A 20,097-nucleotide genomic window follows, 5' to 3' on the forward strand; every position below is an offset into this window, starting at 1 on the left:
TGCTGTAATGCTAACCACTGAGCCACCGTGCTGCTTTAATGATATAATATAAACTCATATCATGTTCAGACCTAACATGCTGCCATCTGAATAAGAGACCCCTCCCCCATCGTTACACAACTGTCGTCCATTGGTCTAAAGTTTTTTCTAATGAGTGTTGATTGGTTTAGGAGAATCAACACTATGGGGCAGATTTATCAAAAGAAAAGAGTAAGAGATGACAGACAGTCTTATGATGCACTGGATTTATCAAAGTCTCTGATGCTGGATGATGAATGTTGATCTCCTAATCTCCCCTATTTTTATATTATATATATATATATATACATTGTATATACTGTATATCATTTGATATATTATTTTTTTTATGCTTTTTTGATGAGTAGCACATATACCACACTGCCCACATTAAAGCTAGTGCAGTGAGGATGTAAACTTTGCCGGAAAGGAGCAGCATTTAATGAGGCAAACACTTTTCGGAGGATTAAGATAAAAAGGTTTCCCTGCATGTTTTTAATGATCAGTATCATAGACTTTCCAGATACAGCTGTGTATATCAATGGCATTTAAAAGCAAATCCCGTATTACTGTGACACTTTCAAAGCCCGTGTTTAGTTCTGCACCAGTAATTTCCAGTCACTGAAGAATAAGCAATATGTCCTGAAATGTAAGTTTGAAGGCTTAAGGATCTACATGAATGAGCAGGAATGATAGCCGATGTAGCCGTAAGCATCGCCACTACTGAACATAGACCTTGCATTATCTATTGTGGCCCCACATTCTTATTCCTACTATGTGATATTTACCAATTATCCTCCCCAAAAAATTATATATATACATATATATATATATATATATATATATATATATATATATATATATATACAGGATGTAACAAAAAGGTCGGGACCGTGGAATTTCTTGCAAAATTGCAAAATACACATTGGATCTAAAAATTCAAAATGTACATGTCAACATTTTTTAAAAAATCTATTCAATGATACCAAACTCTGTCCCCTACTTCCATGCCCTTGGGAACCATCATTTTTTATTGCAGATTTGGATTTTCTAGGAAAAATTACATTGATTTGACCTGTGTCTTTTTCAATTTTTGTGACAAATGGCACTGAAATCTCCAAAAATAGAAATGTGTGCAAAAACATTGTAAAAGGGAATATTTTGATAAATAACCCTCAGATCCAAAATTTGAAAATAGATATATATGCAATATGTTTCTAACATCTATCTAATGTTACCAACTTCAACATGCCCGCTCTTTGCATGGGGGTAGCGAGGGGTGGGTGAGTTACAAATTGCAAAATTGGATTTCCCATTCCAAATATTAAGGACATGGCTTACATCGCTACTGTCACAACCGTGTCTCCGTCATCTGCTGTTCACTATGGTTTCCGCAAGATAGAGCAGGACCACACTCTGCTGTAACAGTTCGACAATTTTTTAGACAACGGATTGGAAGAAGAGGCGAAATTCAGTGGCCTCTTCTTCTTCTGGGGTCATCTAAAAAGAAGTGTCTACAGAACGAAACCAACCACACTCAATGATCTTCAACAAAGGATCATGGACGCAGCAGCACATGTTGATTCTCAAATGATTAAAAACGCTGTAGACGGATTTTACCATCGGATAGGATATTGTCCGATTCAACTAGATTTGCAGTTCCAGAACTTAATGCAGAGCATTCAACATTTAAAAACTTTATAGGCAACAAGACAAATCCCCATCTTCAGAGGGGATGAGACTTAAGTTAATGAAGCTCTCCAAAGGCAAAGAGAACAGAAAACTACTACATCCACGTCTTTGTTCCTGGGTTACGCTGAATGTAGTTTCCACATTGAAAAATTAGATTTCCCTCACCTCACCCTGGAGGGAGAAAATATACGGTCAACTTTAGTATCATTGGATAGATTTTTGAAAAATATTTGACACAACTATTTTTAGTTTTTCGATCCAAAGTGTATTTTGTGAGATATTACACAAACATTTACACCGTGTATTTATATATTTATCTAATTGACATCTGTTTTTTCCCAAGCTTATATTCTCCTTATACTATATCCCAGTGATGGCAAACCTTTTATAGACCGAGTGCCCAAACTACAACCAAAATCCACTTATTCACTGTGAAGCGCCAACATGGCATTTTAAGCAGTAACTTATTGCTACTTGTTCTTCCACATCTTTCAATTGTATCAAACCCCTGCGGCCACCAATACAGTTGACAGAAGATGGCAAATTCATTGTAGCTTCTCTCCAGGGTCTCTCTGTGCAGGAATGGTGGGTCTAGCAGGATGACCTCCAAAGATAATGCAGTTTTGTCAACACACCCCGCAGTTCCAAACATCCAATAAAGTTTTGCTTTAAAATAGCACTGAGAGCAGCATCTCTTACGTTGCCTTGAACTGCAGGAAGATTGAGTGTTTGGTGAACTCTGTCCTTTGACAATGGCCTGAGTGCCCACAGAAAGGGCTCTGAGTGCCACCTCTGGCACCCGTGCCATAGGTTCGCCACCACTGCTATATCCTTTTATGTCAACCCTTATGAGCAGGTGGGAAGATGAATTCGCCATCACTTTATTCTGTCTTCCTAAAAAGACTACTATAAAACATAGAGACATAGCTGTAAGAATCCACAATCCAGCCATGTTTTATTCTCAGTAGGAGTAAAAGTTATATATGTTTAGTCCTTTTAAAGCTCTGGTTTCCATACACTGATGGAGGCTTATAAGTACGACACCTCTCTACTTGATCTATGTGGGAGAGGGATTTTAGCATAGGTTTTCTTGAAAAAAAATTCTGTGTCTCAATTCTCTCTCTTAGGTCTTCTGTATGTGCTACAAACAATGGTTCTGTGTAGACATGAGCAGACCTGAACTTTAGGTTCTGCGTCCTTAGTTCCGCAACTTCGCCAAACCCTGACATAATGCTTTATGGAAATCAACCATCAAAATCCATCCTGATAAACCAGGGACACTTACTCATAGATCCTGGCACCGCGACTGTGGTAGTCTTCTTATATTTGTTATAAATCGCCTTCTTCCTTCTAAAATCAACTTTTACAATTATGCTAATGAGCCTGACGGGCTTTTAGGGGTGTGTGCAAGAGCACTCTGCCTACTGTAATCTCATGGCAGCAGGGAGTTTTAGCACAAAGCGGAAGTGGTGGTGGTGGGGGGGTGTTCCTGCACTTGATTTTAGAAGGAAGGGTGGTTTATGACTACCATGGGCCTTAGGATATATGAATATTTTCGGCCCTACTAGAATCACTTCCTACATATGGCATTAGAATCAGCTTCTTGGGGAATGGAGCATCTTCTGCCTGCTTTCCAACTATGGTTTAAGGACCTTTGTAGGATTGTCAAAGGTTCTAAGATGCGCATGTGTACATGTGTTCTATATAAAATTTGTTGGCTGGTTTGGGTGGATATAGGCCCTGGGCTACCGCCCAAATCACCAATATTCAAATCCATTACTGGAAGGAGGCCATATATAGCAAATACGGGCTTTCCCCGGGTTTTGTACAAGATAGGTTCCTTTGGTTTGCGCTTAAGTTGAATTTGTATCTAAGTTGGAACTGTATATTTTATAATCGTAGAGAACCACAGTCCCGGTGCCTGGATCTATGAGTAAGTGCTCCTGGTTTATCATGATGGATTTTGATGGTATATTTCCTTTAAGATGGATTTGTGCTATAACAAGCAGTTTTGGATGCAGTGTTGGTCCTATATATACGTCCCTATACCTTTTCTCCAACAAAATATGGAATAGCGTATACTGTAAGCACCACTATAACTACAGTATAATATGACATTTTATCATAAGCCCAAACTGGTCCCAAACTTACTACTGAATCCATTAACATATTTGAGACCTTTTTTTACCTAATTAGATGTGAATTGTCAACTTGTCTATTCTGATGAAGTGTGAAATGCAATATCGCACCCTGCGCAGGCAGATGTCAGCGGTACAGTAGCCTTTAAAACTTTAAACAAATAGACATTTTGCTAAACTAATTGGCATCTAGGCAGCATCTGATGACATGTGAGGCACTGGTGACATTTGAGCTGTGTAACTGGCTCCTGTGTCTCGTGACGCTGACTCACTCTGACAGATTCTTATAATTGAGATCATTGCATTTAGAAATGGAAGGCAGGGACATTTATTGCAATCGCATTGGGTTATTCACGTGGCTGACCATACCTCTCCTTCTCTAATTTCTTACATTCTTAAGTAGGGATTGACTTCTTTAAAGGATATTCTGAAAAATGAGTGCAGAGGAAAAGAAACAAAATTATTTCTGTAAAATAACCTTGAAACTAAGAAAAATGTAGAACTTTAAAGTACATCTACCACCAGGATGAAGGACAGTAAACCAAGCACACAAACATACAGGTGTGTGCCCCCTCTGGCAGGATCTGCTCTTCTTTTAGCTTCTTATGCCCTGGTTTTTACAAAATAAGGCTTCTTAAATTATGCAAATGAGCCTGAGGTGCTCTGAGCTCAATAGGTGGTAATGGAGCCTGGAGCCCCTAAGGCTCATTTGCATAAATTTATTTTAAAGTCTTTTTTTGTCTACAATCCGTCCTCCTGGTGGTAGATGTCTTTTAATGCAGGATTTTAGTATAGCAAAATCACTTTTTTATTCTTTGAGTTTACAGCTGTGATAATTTAAGTAACCTTAGTAATCTACAGATGGCATGGGTATAATTTTTCAGATCTTCACCAAACAAATTATTTTTATGAGGGAAATTAATTATTACATAGAGGCTCACTGCATAATACAGTAGCTCTAGAATGGGGGAATCGAGTCCTCTGATTAAAGGACATCTACCACTAGGATGAAGGATTGTAAACCAAGTACACTGACATACTGGTGTGCGCCCCCTCTGGCAGGATCTGCTCTTCTTTTAGCTTCTTATTCCCTTGTTTTTAAGGAAAACAAACATTATGCAAATGAGCCTGAGGGGCTCAAGTCTCCATTAACAGCTAAAGAGCTCAGAGCCCCTCAGGCTCATTTGCATAATTTTAAAAGCTTGTTTTTTGTAAAAACCAGTGGATAAGAATCTAAAAGAAGATCAGATCATGCCAGAGGGGGCACACACCAGTGCTTGGTTTACAATCCTTCATCCTGGTGGTAGATTTTGTTTAAGGACATCTTCCACATGGATGCAGGGCTTCTACACCAAGAATACTTATACGCTGGCGTCCTTAAACAAGACCTGTTTTTATTTTTGCTTCTAGCAACTTATTTTTTGAGAAAAATGGGCCAGATGTGCAGATGTCTCCCCCATTGTGCAGGCGGCTGCTCAATGTATGCAAGGGAATTGTTGAGAGCCGGATGACATCACTGGTTCTTTGGTTGGGTTGGGTAAGGGAGGAGGCGGGCATAAATGCAGACTGTAGGTATGAATAATTAGCAGACGAAGTAGACCAGAGCCCCTGAGGCTCATTCGCATAATTTTAAAATACATTTTTCTTAAAAACAAAGCTATTAGAAGCAAAAATAAGAATGGCTCCTTTTCAGGGGGTGCAGACTAGCAGGTAAATGTGCTTTGTGTAGAAGCACTGCCTCCATGTGACAGAAGGTAAATGTTGATAAATGGAGGTCAGGAGTAGAGTTAAGAGAAGATTCAAAATTTCATTCATAGAAGATTTGTCGAACATTTCAAAAGATTCAGTTTGGTCGAAAATGAATTGGTCAAAGTTGCTCCAATTGTACTGGTAACCCCCTCTAGAAATCTAAAACACAGATTTTCTTAAAAAGCTCCTATTTTGTAAATTTTTTTTACAAATTGTTACATTTCCCTCGCCCCTCCCAAAGCACTGCAGTAAATAACAGGTCCGTCCAAAGCGAATTACAAAACAAATTCAGATTTGATGCCGATGAATAGATTCCCTCATCTCTAGTCGTGAGCTCAAGTCATAAATCTCACTAAAACTCTCTATCTCATTACGTGTGGAGTCATGACTCTTGACCTCAACTCCCGACAAGGGATGTCTTGGAACTTCTTTTATTGATTCTTGGGTTAGGGGTCACTAGAGCTCCCGACTAGAGATGAGTAAATCTTTTCATCGGATTCTGTACAATTTGGTATTTTTCAGGCATCAAATTTGAATCGGTTCTGATTTGCTTTGGACGGATCATTCAAAATGAAACTAGCTAATACCATTATTAAGACTTGAAACTACACTTAAAGGGGGTTTTCCACAAACTAAAGTTATGCCCTATCCACTGGATAAGGCCAGTGGCGTAACTAGAAGCTGATGGGCCCCAGTGCAAAAGTCTGTGCCAGGCCCCCGACTATAGTGTATGGTTTATAGTAATAGTCTCATTTCGGAAAGTAACACCATAAGGGCCCCCTAAACCTCTTGGGCCTGGGTGCGACCGCAACCTCTGCACCCCCTCATGGAGCTGACGGAAATCGGTGAGCATGGCGCTTGGCAATTTCTGTCAGCTCCATAGAGATGAATTTCCCCTAGTTTGTGGGTAAACCCCAAAAATACTGTTTAAGACTAAAAGTGGTGTAGCTTTTGAAAGGGGGTGTGGTTTTTACAGGGAAACGGGGGTCATGCTAGATAAGAAAACAATTTCAGCATCAGATACTTTGCTAAATCGACATGTTCTGGATTGCCTGCAACAAATAATAACTGCTCTGCCCCCTCGACTCGTGTCTCCACCTACCCTTCCTCATAGATAGTGAGCCATCAAGGGTAAGGTCCTCCTTCCATTTGTTTCCTCATGACTGGAGTTTTGTATTTGTACTCGCATTTGTTGATGACTTAATGGATTGTATGTGAACCCCTTACTGATTGTACAGCACCATGGAATTAAGGGTGCTCTATAAATGAATAATAATAATAAATCTGTCACAGTATAAGACTGTCTTACTTTGAGACACTTTTGTCAATTTTGTCCCATCGAGTGTAACCTTCTTCTACTGCTCTGTAAAGCAGGTTATACACTCAGGATACAGGTAGTTGTAAGATAAACACCTGTTTGGTGACTGCTATATCCCCTAACCCCTCCGTATCCATCTATACGTGGGTCCTCAGACTGAGTTACATATCTCCTGAATGGAGAGAAGGGAGTAAAGTTCTGTGAGACCACTCTGAAGGTGGTTTATATCCTCTGAAAACCAATGGATCTGCCATGTTTTAATCCAGGAGCTAATATCTGCCCTCAGGGCCAATTGATAGGCCTCTATAGGTAATGCATAGTTGGCAGGTCCATATGAAACAATGTATGCTCAGCCAATATTAGGCTACATTCACATGACCATAGGGGGGCGTATGCCTGGCCGTATGCCTGGCCGTCCCCCGAAGGCCGGCAATGGGCGCATAGACCGGCACCATACCACACCGTACCGCTCCATACACAGGAACATGTCCTATCTTTCCCGTGTTACAGCTCCGTACGCTATGGATCGCTATGGTGACCCTCCTCTCCATGGCACCGGACTTATGCTCTCCCGGCTACGGCCCGGTGAGCATATGTTTGTGTGAATCCAGCCTAAATCTGATGACTTTGAGCAATCACCTTATTGATAAAGAGATGACTTTGATGACCATGTTCAAGTCTATTAAGCAAAGCTGGCTGGAGAGTTGGAGAATAGGAAATGATTTTTTTCTCCAATGGCCACTCTAAAAACCGGAAAAATTTAAGGATTATGTTACTATTTGTAAAGAAACACTCAAATTTATATCAAAAACCTGATAAAATAATTCTCTACTTTCAGATGATCTCATTACTTTCCATCGTTTCTCAACCATTTTAATGAAAACCATTTAGCCATATTATCCCCCCCCCCATCCCATGAGATTTTATTACGTCCTATTTAAGTAAAAGATCATTACTATCGCCACATATTGTTGTTTGCTAGATTGCGCCACAACGTTCCATGCGTTCTTTATAACGTTTCCGTAATAGGCTTCATGTACGGTGTTTTATGGTCTTCCTGTTCCCATTATCCATATTAGGTCAATTACTTCATGTAAGTGGGGAGCATCATAAAGAAAATGAGTCAACATTGTGTATATATATGCTCCGTGTTCCTTGTTCCCTTCACATGACTCTGTGTGTGGTGCGCCTATACCGTCTGCCGGGGGAGAACTTAGTTGCCATGGCAATTTCTCATTACTGTTGAATAGGAAAATAATTAGTCAGGTAGAACTCCACACTACCTGTCAGTCCATAACTTAAACCTGCCTAGGGCAGTTCTCGAATTTCAGTTTTTAATCTTTTGTTTCTTATTTTTTTTCTTTTCTTTCCTTCCTCATAGAAAACGAAGCACTTTTTCTCCAGTTCGGATTTCTGCATTTCTAGTCGAGCAGATCTTTTGAATTAAATTTTCCGCTAAGTTGGACCTTAGAAATCTTTGCCAAAAAAGCAATTTTGTGCTCACTTTTTTTTTTTTTTTAACATAAAGTTACTCGCCTTTGTCCTGCTTAGTAAAAAAAAAGTCCAAAGTAACAACTGAGATGGTTAATTATGTTTTTGTGAAATTTAGGTACAAAGAGAAATGTAAAATGAGAAAAAGAATTGAAATAAAAACTGCTTATGGGATTTTAATCAGCTCCACTTATTTTCTCTCCTATTTTGTGTTTTTAAAAAAAATTTTTTTTTTCAATTTTCTACTTCAATTAAAACATTTTAACTATATTTTAACATGTTGATTAAAGTATTTTTCTTCCCAGCATGATACAATAATGCCGTATTTTCTTATAATCAGGCCTTGACAAATGCTACTGTAGTACAAAAATGTAAGCCCATCTGGCTCTTAAAGGGGCTTCGTCACCAGATTTAACCCAATTTAACTTCCCTGTGTCCTTTCTAGAATTCCCTTTATTTGCTTAAGATGAATCAAGTTTACAGGCTGCTGTAGGGGAATCACTTCGGACCTCAATATTTTTGGTTGTATCATAACTAGAAACTTGGTGGTGCCATATTAAAAGATATCACTGCTTCTACACCGTTTTTATGTGAAAGCCAACTCTACATCATGTGGGCGTGGAGATGTCGTAGAGGGGCGGCTGACGGAGTAGGCGTGCACAGAGCGTTCCCGCCTCATGCCTACATAATTTTGAAAAACCTGCAAACTTTCTTTCACAGGTTTTTACACAAAGCTACTACAGGTACGATCAGGCATAGTCTTGACCACCAGCCGTGTAGCCCTCTGGATACATCTCATCTTTTAGATCTCACCAGGATTGTGGTTCTGTGAGCTACAGAACCAGAAATAGTTAGCAAAATGGTCAGAACTAGATATTTAAAGGGGTTATCCGGGTTTAAAAATTTTTTTATGACCGGGCTGGGGAGGGATAGTTAAACATAATAAACATGGACTTACCTCCTCCAGCGCCGCCGATGTCCTGTGCCGCGGTCACTTCGATCCGTGCCCCTGTAAACAAACGGGGGCACGGAAGCCGCGCACAGGGAGCTTCCGGTCCGCGTTGTGGACGGCTCCTCCCATCCGTCCCTATCTCTCAGCGTTGTAAGCGCTGAGAGATGGTGCGCATGGGAGCATCCGGCCGGCCAGAAGCTCCCTGTGCGCCCTTCTACTGAAACTGGCGCATGGAGAAGACGGGCCGCGGTGCGGGACATCGGCAGCACCGGAGGAGGTAAGTCCATGTTTATTATGTTTAAATAGCCCTCCCCAGCCCGGCCATAAAAAAAAATTTTAATCCCGGATAACCCCTTTAACTGCAGCTCACCTTCCCAACACACCTTGCCAACTAACGTTAGCTTGTATTTCCCGTTCTGTAGATCACAGATCCACCAGCCTGATGAAACAACACCAAATATATGCTTCCAGGTACTATAGAACTGAAGAACTGCTCATTTGCATATATATTTGAGGAGATTTTTATAGGTAACAGATGGGATTTCACATAAGAGGGAATTCTATAGAGGACATTTTATACCCTTACTTTGAGGGTTAGGTTAGAATCTGGTAACAGGTTGCCTTTAGTTGCCTCTGATCACTGGGATTTAGCGTCATTAACTGACATGGAAATGGAAAAATAATGGGGAATTGACAAAGACCCCCACTCATAGAAGCTATGTAGCTGCACTGTACATTACACAGAGGCAATATTGGGGGTTCGCTATGATTTCCATATGTATGTTCAAATAGATAGGAATATGTTGGGATGTACTAGGAATGGCAATAGAAAAGCCTAATTAATCCCCAAGGAGAAATTTAGATGTTACATTATCCCTCCCCCAGCATGACAAAATGTACTGTAATACATACAATCTAATGAATACTTAAAAATGCAAGAAAGCACATAAAACGACATACATTACAGTTATTTCTCCTACACTAAGCTGCTAATGGAAGATGGAATAATAGCAGCCTACGTCGTACTTGGATAAACCTATAAGTGAACGAGCTTTACTGCCCAGCAACAAGCGCAGGTGAGAAGAATTACTCTAATTAGACTTGAATTTCCTAAAGATATTGGGGAAAATGTATAAATGAGTCTATGCCATAATTTTGGAATAATTTGCAATGCAAGTTTAGGCAGTTTTCTGACTTGTCCAAAAAAGGAGGTGTGGCCTTATGAAAAGGGGGCATGCCTTAGCCAGAGCACCAGAAAATTTAGTCCTTAACTAGACCAACTAATATCTGGTCTAAAGTACAGTTCCAGTTCTAAACTACTCCGTATACATCATCCAGCATGATTCATCGGGCGCAGAATAAGACTGGGGAGTCTAACTCTGCACTCGCCTGGTCTAAATCTCCCCCACTGTCCTCTAATGCAAGATGTATAAGCCATGTAAAAATGTGATCAATATAAAACATTTAATTGTGAAAAAAATACATTTTAATTACAAATGTCATAAGAAAATAGTTTTTACAGTAAATATATTTTACAAAAAATTGTATAATAGTAAAAAAGAAATAATGTAATGATATGTAAATCTATGTAGATTTTTGATAGTATTAAGGTAATTGGTAAAAACAGTGAAAAATAATAAACAATTTTGTCAGCATTTAACGCATCTAATGAGTAGGGAAATGAAGGTTCACCTTGTCGGACAAGAATCAAGACCTGAAACAATCTTAATAGAGCAAAAATATAAAATGTTATCACAGTCACATTGTTAGAAGCCAAAAACAATCTTTAGCCAAATAGTTTAATGCGGGAATAAACTCCTCTCCAATGCTGGATACATTAGATAGCTCCGGCCTCCTGATGCATTCAACGTGGTGGCTGCGCGTAAGTTTGCTAGCTGTAGCTAGTGCACAGGCATGGGACAGGAACGCCTCAAGCGGTGCCCCCTTCACACCCCTCCACGACGGCGGCATAAAAGGAAGAAATAATCCCAATTTCTGACGGTTTGCTAGTAATTGAGATTGTTTCAGGAATAAGGCCCTGATAAATCTCCCCCAATACATATTACTGAAATAACACTGGAGAACTAATTGGACATTTTTTTGGCGGTGCTTGGAGTTTTTTGAGCTGCTGATTCTGAAAATACCTTCAATTTCTCTCTCGAAGCTCTAGTTTATTAAATTCTGAGGGTTTCCAACAAAAAATAAGTACAATAGAAGACCGGTACCTTGGACGATGGCTGATTGCAGTTGGAGCATCCAACACCTTATCGCAGATAATTACAGAAACAAGGTTTTAGCGACCTGATGGAAAATCTACAGCCATAAAATATAACATTCATTTTCAAAACTTCTTTACAACACTATTGAGTGACCACTAGTTTGAGCAGCGATATGACGTTTAGCACAATTTAACGTTTAGCACAATATTGAGGGACGAATAGTTTGAGCAGCCTATTCTTTGTAAGGTGGCAATGCCACATCTCCAAAAGTAGAGCTGATAGGGGAAATCGGGTGTCATTTTCAGAATTGGGGCCCCAAACATACTCAACGCAGGTTCCAACTTTTAAGGCACCAAAATGTGTGTTTCCCAGTGAAATTATTTGCTAAGTTAATTTTTTGGGTGTCTTTCATCTAGTTTATGTTTAACAGTATGGCTTCAGTATTTTCAAAGTTTCGGTATGTCTACTAAAAGGTCTGTGGGTCATTTGTCATCCGTTTTGTGAATTTGCAAAAAAAAAAAAATGGGAGGAAGACAAATAATGTCAGTAGCTTGTCCCAATCCCCTGGAAACACATTATCGTGTTACCTATTAACTGATCCACAAATACAGACAGTACATGGATTTTACCTCTGTTGCAACACGAATAAGACCTGCTCTGAGTTTTTACGCAAAAGCAAAAGGCTCATACACAGGGGGTAAGGAAACCACAACTGTGTGTATGAGAATATAATAATTCCTTAATTTATATAGCGCACACAGGGCGGCATGGTGGCTCAGTGGTTACTACTACAGCCTTGCAGCGCTTGGGTCCTGGTTTCAAGTCCCATCCAGGTCAACATCTGCAAAGTGTTTGTATGTTCTCTCCGTGTTTGTGTGGGTTTCCTCCGGGTCCTCCGGTTTCCATCCACACTCCTAAACATACTGGTGAGCCTCATGGGGACAGGGACTGATCTGACAAGCTCTGGCAAGCGCTGCGTAATCTGTGTGCAATATATAAATAAAGGAATTATTATAGAAACACATAAGGACGTGAGTTAGTTGCAAAATCAGTCTTTCATTTACTAACCCCTATTATGAGCTATGAAGGGTGTATGAAGAGGGCTCACGGGCCCGCCGGCAGCACTGAAAGCATGGCGGCGCGTGGGTGCTGCCATGTTACCTGCGATCATCGCTCCCCCGAACGTCATCGGGGGGCAGCGATCTGTTGCCATGGTAGCCTCGGGTCTTCGTCTGACCCAAGGCTGAATGGCTTCTGCCTATCCATTACAATGAGCCAGTGGCTCATTGTAATGTATAGTGTGCAGAAATGCCATATACTGCGATACAGTTGTATTGCAGTATATGGTAGGAATGATCTGACCATCTAGGGTTAATGTACCCTAGATGGTCTAAGAAATAGTGAAAAGAAAAAGTTTAAAAAATGTAAAAAAATAATAAAATATTAAAAGTTCAAATCACCCCCCTTTCCCTAGAACTGATATAAAACATAATAAACAGTAAAAATCACAGACACATTCGGTATTGTCGCATCCCAAAATGCCCAATCTATCAAAATATAAAAGCTGTTATAACCGGCGGTGACCTCCGAGAGCGAAATGGTGCCCAAATGTCCGAAACACGACTTTTACACCTTTTTACAAAAATGTAATAAAAAATGATCAAAACGTGGCACAGTCCTCAAAATGGTAGCAATGAAAATGTCGTCTCATTTTGCAAAAAATGACACATCGCACAGCTCCGTACACCAAAGTATGAAAAAGTTATTAGCGTCAGAAGATGGCAAAAATTAGAAGTGTTATTTGGAGCGCAGAGTGAAAGTCGTAAAAACTGAGCCCACAAGAACGTGACACACACGCGTTTTTTTTCAATATTAATTTTCCACATTTGGAATTTTTTTCTGGCTTCCCACTACATGGCATGTTATAATAAATAAAATCACGGGAAAGTAAAATTTGTTACGCACAAAATACAGGCGGTCCCCTACTTAAGAACACTTGGCTTACATACGACCCCTAGTTACAAACGGACCACTGGATATTGGTAATTTATTGTACTTTAGTCCTAGGCTACAGTGATTAGCTGTAACAGTTATTAAATGTGTCTGAAGCTTTAGTGTAAATATAGATTTTCATGACAACCCAACATTTTTAAAATCCAATTGTCACAGAGACCAAAAAAGTTCTGTCTGGGATTACAATGATAAAATATACAGTTCCGACTTACATACAAACTCAACTTAAGAACAAACCTACAGACCCTATCTTGTATGTAACCCGGGGACTGCCTGTAAGCCCTCACCCAGCTCTGCACACATAAAAATGTAAAAGTTATGGATTTTTGAAGATGGAGAGCGAGAAATGAGCAAAAATACCCTGCGTCCTTAACTGTCTCCTCTACAATCTATTCTTAATGCAGCTGAGAGGTGTGTCTTTCAGACAAAATGCTACATGGATACCTCTATTCTATGCCAGTCACTGCACTGGTTGCCCATATCCTTCCGAATACAGTATAAAATAATTACCCTCATTGCACAACCTCCCAACTGCTCTTCTCTAATTTCAGTTTATCGCCCCAACTGCGCTCTTTGATCTTAGACTATTCTCTTTCTTAATTTGAACCTCCCACTTCCGTCCCAGGACTTCTCCCGAGCTGCACCAATTTTCTGGAATGCCCTTTCCCGGGCTTTCAGACTAATACCGAACCTCTAAGGCTTCAAACATGCTTTTAAAACCCATCCCTTCAGGCAGCCTTTCACACTCCCTAACTACATGAAATGTCAACTCTCTCTTTGCTAACCCATTCTATGTCATATTTCCCATTTGTTATCCGGTAGACACTAAATACCAAGACCCAGGCTTCTCTGCAGTCACATTGACCATGGACTTTGTGTATAAGATGCGTCTGATCGCTGATTCAAGCAGTCAGACATATTTTACAAAATGTATTTACCGTAATTGTCTTCATACTGAGCTTAGACAGGATGTAGGTATTGGGAGGGGGGGGTGCAGGATACTGATCATCTTTGGTGTATTCAACATATTTTCAGTATGGGCTTTTATACTGTGTGGTTATAGGAACTTCTTGCATCTGGTATGGCCCTTTAAGTTTTTATGTGAATTAGCTCATTCTAGCCAAGGGGGTTGACTCTTAATGTTGTATAAAAATAAAAGGTTAAAGCCCCCTTGGTTAGTATGAGCATACTCACCTATAGGGGTCATATGTTTCCAACTTGTAGGCAAATTAAAAAATAAAAATCACATGACATTGATGAACACATAGGCAATGAAATTTCGGTCTGAATATCGTTCTGTATACTTGTACTTAATGGCGATGATATTTTTAATATTTTTGACTTTGATATTTTTAAGTAACAACTCAGCAGTCACACAACAACAATGTAAAATACAAGAAAATTTCTGCAGTTTGTCCACCTATGTAATAACAGCTTTGTCGTTTTTCTTTGCCAGGATAGTGACAATCTTTGGTGGGATGCCTTTACTACAGAATTTTTTGAAGACGATGCAACATTAACTCTGTCATTTTGCTTAGAAGATGGACCAAAGAGATACAGTAAGTTTCATGTTTTTATCCTTCCGTATGTATAAGCCATCGTATGTAAATAACAAAACCTTGGTACCAACTGCCATACATAAGGTCGATTTTTCAAGTATTATAGGAAAAAAACCTAAAAAACAAAAAAAACGGCATCTGCATATTTATAGCATACTATATAACCACTGGCAAAATACAACCACTCTGCTATCGAATCTTTGTTTCCTGTGGTAAAAAAAATTAGAATTAAACAAAGATTTAGATGACATCATGCACATTTTTGAAAAAAAAGTTTTATTATACTATTGATTCCTTTCACTGTTCTACTTTAAAAATGAAATAAAATGTAGAAAACTGGAAAAAAAATAGTTATTGTGCAACCAATCTTACTGTTTTTGTATTTCCTATCGATTGTGTCAGAGAGAATAACAAGATGTTGCCTGCGAGGAAGTGTTTTACCATATTTAGATAGAAATGTTAGGACTCACAGATATTCCTTTTGTACAGGAACAGAGTTTTAGGATAAATATATGTGAGAGCTGTATACACTGCACATTGAGCTTTATATATTAATGAACTTATCGTGACCCTCCGGGCCTTTCGCCAGAGGCAGGAATAATTCACATGAATGTGGTATTTCCCACTATGCAAAGTGATTCTGTGCATCTATGCTGAATAAACTAGTAGAGAAGCCAAATGAGTCTCCCCGTCCCCACCAGTTTCAAGCACTATGGGTGTTGTCGGGGAAGATAGCGGACAGGGAAGACGGGGTGTAGTGTAGACCCATCTATTGTTATTTACCGTAGACTATAGCAAAAGATTTCCAGTTGCAATCTGATCTACAGGTTGGAAGTTTGCATCCATATTCACTAAGAGGCCAGAGCTAGCATGACCTGATATGCAGACCTCTAGGCCATGGTAACCAACTGGCGCCCCAAATGGTACTCAAATGGAAAGACAGAGGAATTTAGATGAGGAGGTCAGTATGTAAGGAGGTCCTGTCTTGTATGTTCTATCTTAACAGCTGTAGTTGTGTATTACAACTGGTCACTTTCTAAGAAAGTATTGTGGAGCATTTCTTACCAACCAGAATTGGTTCTACTTTAGTAGAGTATGGATACTTGCCATTGATCAACCCACATCAAACCATTGATCAAACATAATCAACTCTCATCTATGAAATTATAGAATTTTCTATAGAGTAGAATTGACTCTAAAAATGACTCTTAAAATGACTGTCTTTACTATCACATTTACAGTGTATGTTGGATCAAAAGTGTTGTCAATTTTAAGCTACTAATATACTCTAGAATTAATAGTCCTTAACGTCCATCTCATTATAACCCATTCATTTAATGTTGGGATAAAATTGTTAGACACAGTTTAATGATGTTTGACCTATTTTATAGATTTATAACTAATAAAACTTTCCTATGAAGTATAAAAACATAAGGCTAGTAACAACATCAGTAGCTAAGGAACAATGCTGGTAAATACCTTCTCCGCCTTCTCCAGCTGTCACACATGAACAGCTGGAACAGGATAACTGAGCTATTAAAGGAAACTGCAATATTACTCTTAAACCTCGACATTTAGAAAGAACCTTATTACTACACCCATAGCAATCTATAGAGCCCAATGTTAATGCTCCAAGTTATAAGGTTTTCATTTTTTATTTCACATGAATCCATATAAACCATATAAACCAACACAAAAGAGGTAGGGTTTCACACATTTAGTATAACATTATCTTGTCCTCTGATTTGTTATACAAACCACTGACATAAGTGGTTCCAGAATTTCATCAATGAAGGAGTTAAAAAAACATGATCAGGTGAACACTTTCCCTGATTTAAGAATAATTTTTTGTTATAAGTTCCTAGATATTCAAGCAGTTTCAATTGTGGTCTAGTTTTAGAGGGGTTTAACCATACCTAGAGAATAACATGCACTTATAGGGTTCAGTTTTTGTAAGTTTCCCCTTGCAAAATGACAAGCAAATTACTTAGTTGGGTTTCCTTGTACTGATAAAATTTTAAAAAAACTTTTGTTTGTTGTGGTCTTCAGATATAAACTACTAGGCAACTTTAAAGGATAGGATAGAAGAGCAACCTCTGTGTTTCACACAATCTCTGTCCTTACCTACTTGTTGGTCCTGCTCTAAATCTCAGACAACAACTGGACAATGCTCCTTACTCTAGGTTCATACATAGAACAGAAAATCAGTAAATAAAGAGAGACACACAAATAACAAGATCAAACAAACTGAGTCATAACTAAGCTGGCAGTGTGGTACAACATCGTAAGGCAAATCATAGTCAAGCAATGTGGGTCAAATACACAGTAAAAGCCCAACAGAGTATACAGAATTTCTGGGCAAAAGTCTTGTCTAACAAGGAACTGTATAAGAGTAAATGATTAATATATGCAGTCTTTAGATCCTGCTCCAGCAGATCATCCAGAGTGTGTGTACAGCTACGTTTGGAATTACAAGCAGGAGAACTAAGACTGATATTCTATATCCTGCAAAAATTCGGACAAAAACCCAAGCATTCCAATATGTTGTTGACGAGAGGCAACATATATTAACACACAGTGTTTGTCAATGTATAAAGTAGTGTCATAGGGTTTCTGTGTCCCACTGTATATGTGCCATGCTCTTGGCTCCTGTGTGTGGCAGAAGACTAAGATTAAGGGCCTCCATAAATAGAGGTTTTATTTTTAACAGATCTCCTCTCAGTTTCTTGAAGAGTCTTCATAATGGAGGACCTCCATGAGAACCTCTGCTTTTGTAATGAACCAAATTTAATTAGCTAATATAACCTCTAGTAATTTAGAAGGAGTTTTCAGGAATTACAACTCATCCCTTACCCACAGAAAAGGGACAAATAGATCAGTAGAGGTCCACACAGTCATGAGAAGGAGCTCTCCTTGTAACTGTTTCTTTTATCTTCTACCCCATAAGTACTGCTGAAGATACATGGCTGTTTTTTTTGTATATCACAAGTGTTACTCTATTGAGAATGGGATAAAAGAAACCCTTATTCTTGTGAATGGAGAGGATTCCAGCAATTGACCAGATGATCTACAACTTCTCCTATTCCCAGTGGATAAGGGTAAGTTTTCATCGTGGGCAGACCCTTCTAAGTTCAGTTGAGTAGAGCATTGCAGAATTGGACTTATACCACATAGGTCTATCCTTGTATCAGTCTAACAACCAAAATATTGGTATCAAATTATCAGGAAGTAACCAATCAGAATTATAGTATACTGGGCGGCCATGTCAAGTCAATGAGAGGGCCAATCAGTAAGGGGGGTACAAAGGGAGACATCATCAAGATGTTGTAAAGAGAGATGAGTGGACCAGATGTTCCTGTTCCATGCTTGTTGGTCGTGTTACGGGATTGGCGTCTGAACAGCCAATCAGGCAAATTGATACCCCTAGCAGCTAGCCATGGCTATAATTGGCCAATGTCATATAATGTGTGGCTTAGGGGGGACATATATGTTAGATACTTTTGCAAATAACACCATCATTAACTTTCCCTCATTTCTATGTTAAATTTTGCATATCCTAATCCACTTCCACTGTCTCTATATGAAGCTTATCTTTACCATAAACCTAAAAATGTGTACAGGACCCAGTAGAATCGACTGCCATTACATTTATCTTTAAACACCAAGGGAAAATACTTCTTGTTAGACAGAGAATATAAGATTATTTTGTTGGGAAACATTATCTCATTACTCATTAAAAATGCAACATTTCCATCAAGTTTTTCCAGATGAAGAACATAATATAATCCGCTGTGCAAAGATCATTGGACAGTGGTCTCATCTGCTGCTTAATAGCTCTGGCACACATTTCCCTCAATAATTGCTGCTGAAGAATTTGATTTATTGCTCAAAGGAAAGTCTGGCCTCATTCACTAACCGTGTTTGATCCAAATTTTTCATCAAAATCAGGAATAGATTCATAGCATCAAGAAGTATATATATTTCCACTATATGATTTGCTGTTTAGATTCTACACCAGGGGGAGATGGGTAAGAAGCAGGTGAGAGAGACAGTGGAGCTGTGTAGATCAGCTCTGCTACATCATTAACCACTCCCCTAGGAAGGTGGGGGTTGAGAGAGACACTGGTTATATGAATAGAAATTAACCTTCCTTCTCACCCCTCTCTAAGGAATTCTCTTCAGCCAAGTAAACAGTGTCAGTCTCAGTGAAAAGGGCAGGGTAGCTTGGCTTTATACTGCAGCTTCCCAACTCTATGATTGGAACATATTAGATCAGTAAAAATCTTTTAGAAGAATGGTGGCTCTGATCCCACGGATATAGGCATCAGTGGAACATGTATGATGACATCTAAAAGGCACTGTTCTTTTTAAATATACTATTTCATTATATGTATGAGCTATGTATCTTTGTGTGGACAACCAATGGTTGTCTTGTGATTTGTAGAATTTTAGGGGTTTTATTAGCTTATTACAATATTATTATATTATTTATGTCAGTGTTTACAAAGAAGCAGGAAACTATGTAGAGAGAGCAGCAAAAACTGCGGAAACACGGAAGGGAAAACTGTCCCTTACTCTATGGCTAAGCTAGTCCATGCCTGCGCGTGATGGTCAGCCTCCCCAGACTAGCTCCGGACCCACCAACTTCTATCTCCAGATAGTTGAGAAAAGGACTAAAGGATACTAGGGTTTGGTGTACTAAATTTGGGCCCCCCTAACGAAACAATTGCTGCACGTAAAACTTGGTGAATAAGCAATCACTGCATGCACACAAACACACAACCAAGACTGAATGCAGGAAGAAGGGTAATAGGGCAGACAGAAATGGGTAACAACCAGGGCAGTTCTAAATATACTCACTACAAAATAAAAACAGACAAAGGGGAACAGACAGGGAGTAATACAAAAGAAAAAGACAAACTTCACAGAATCTCTCACCACAGTCAAA

At 39.1% G+C, this 20,097-nt stretch overlaps 1 protein-coding gene across 5 annotated transcripts in view; it reads left to right on the forward strand.

Moving 5' to 3' along the window:
- The window catches only part of LDB2 (LIM domain binding 2), a 232,372-nt gene that overhangs the window by 78,966 nt on the left and 133,309 nt on the right, over positions 1–20,097 (forward strand). For all 5 annotated transcript variants that reach the window (XM_072126042.1, XM_072126043.1, XM_072126045.1 and 2 more), the window contains exon 2: positions 15,047–15,149. In XM_072126042.1, the coding sequence (XP_071982143.1) occupies positions 15,047–15,149 (103 nt within the window). The remainder of the gene's footprint in view (positions 1–15,046; positions 15,150–20,097) is intronic.

Source organism: Engystomops pustulosus, chromosome 1, assembly GCF_040894005.1.
Source record: "Engystomops pustulosus chromosome 1, aEngPut4.maternal, whole genome shotgun sequence".
Classification (NCBI taxonomy): Eukaryota; Metazoa; Chordata; class Amphibia; order Anura; family Leptodactylidae; genus Engystomops; species Engystomops pustulosus.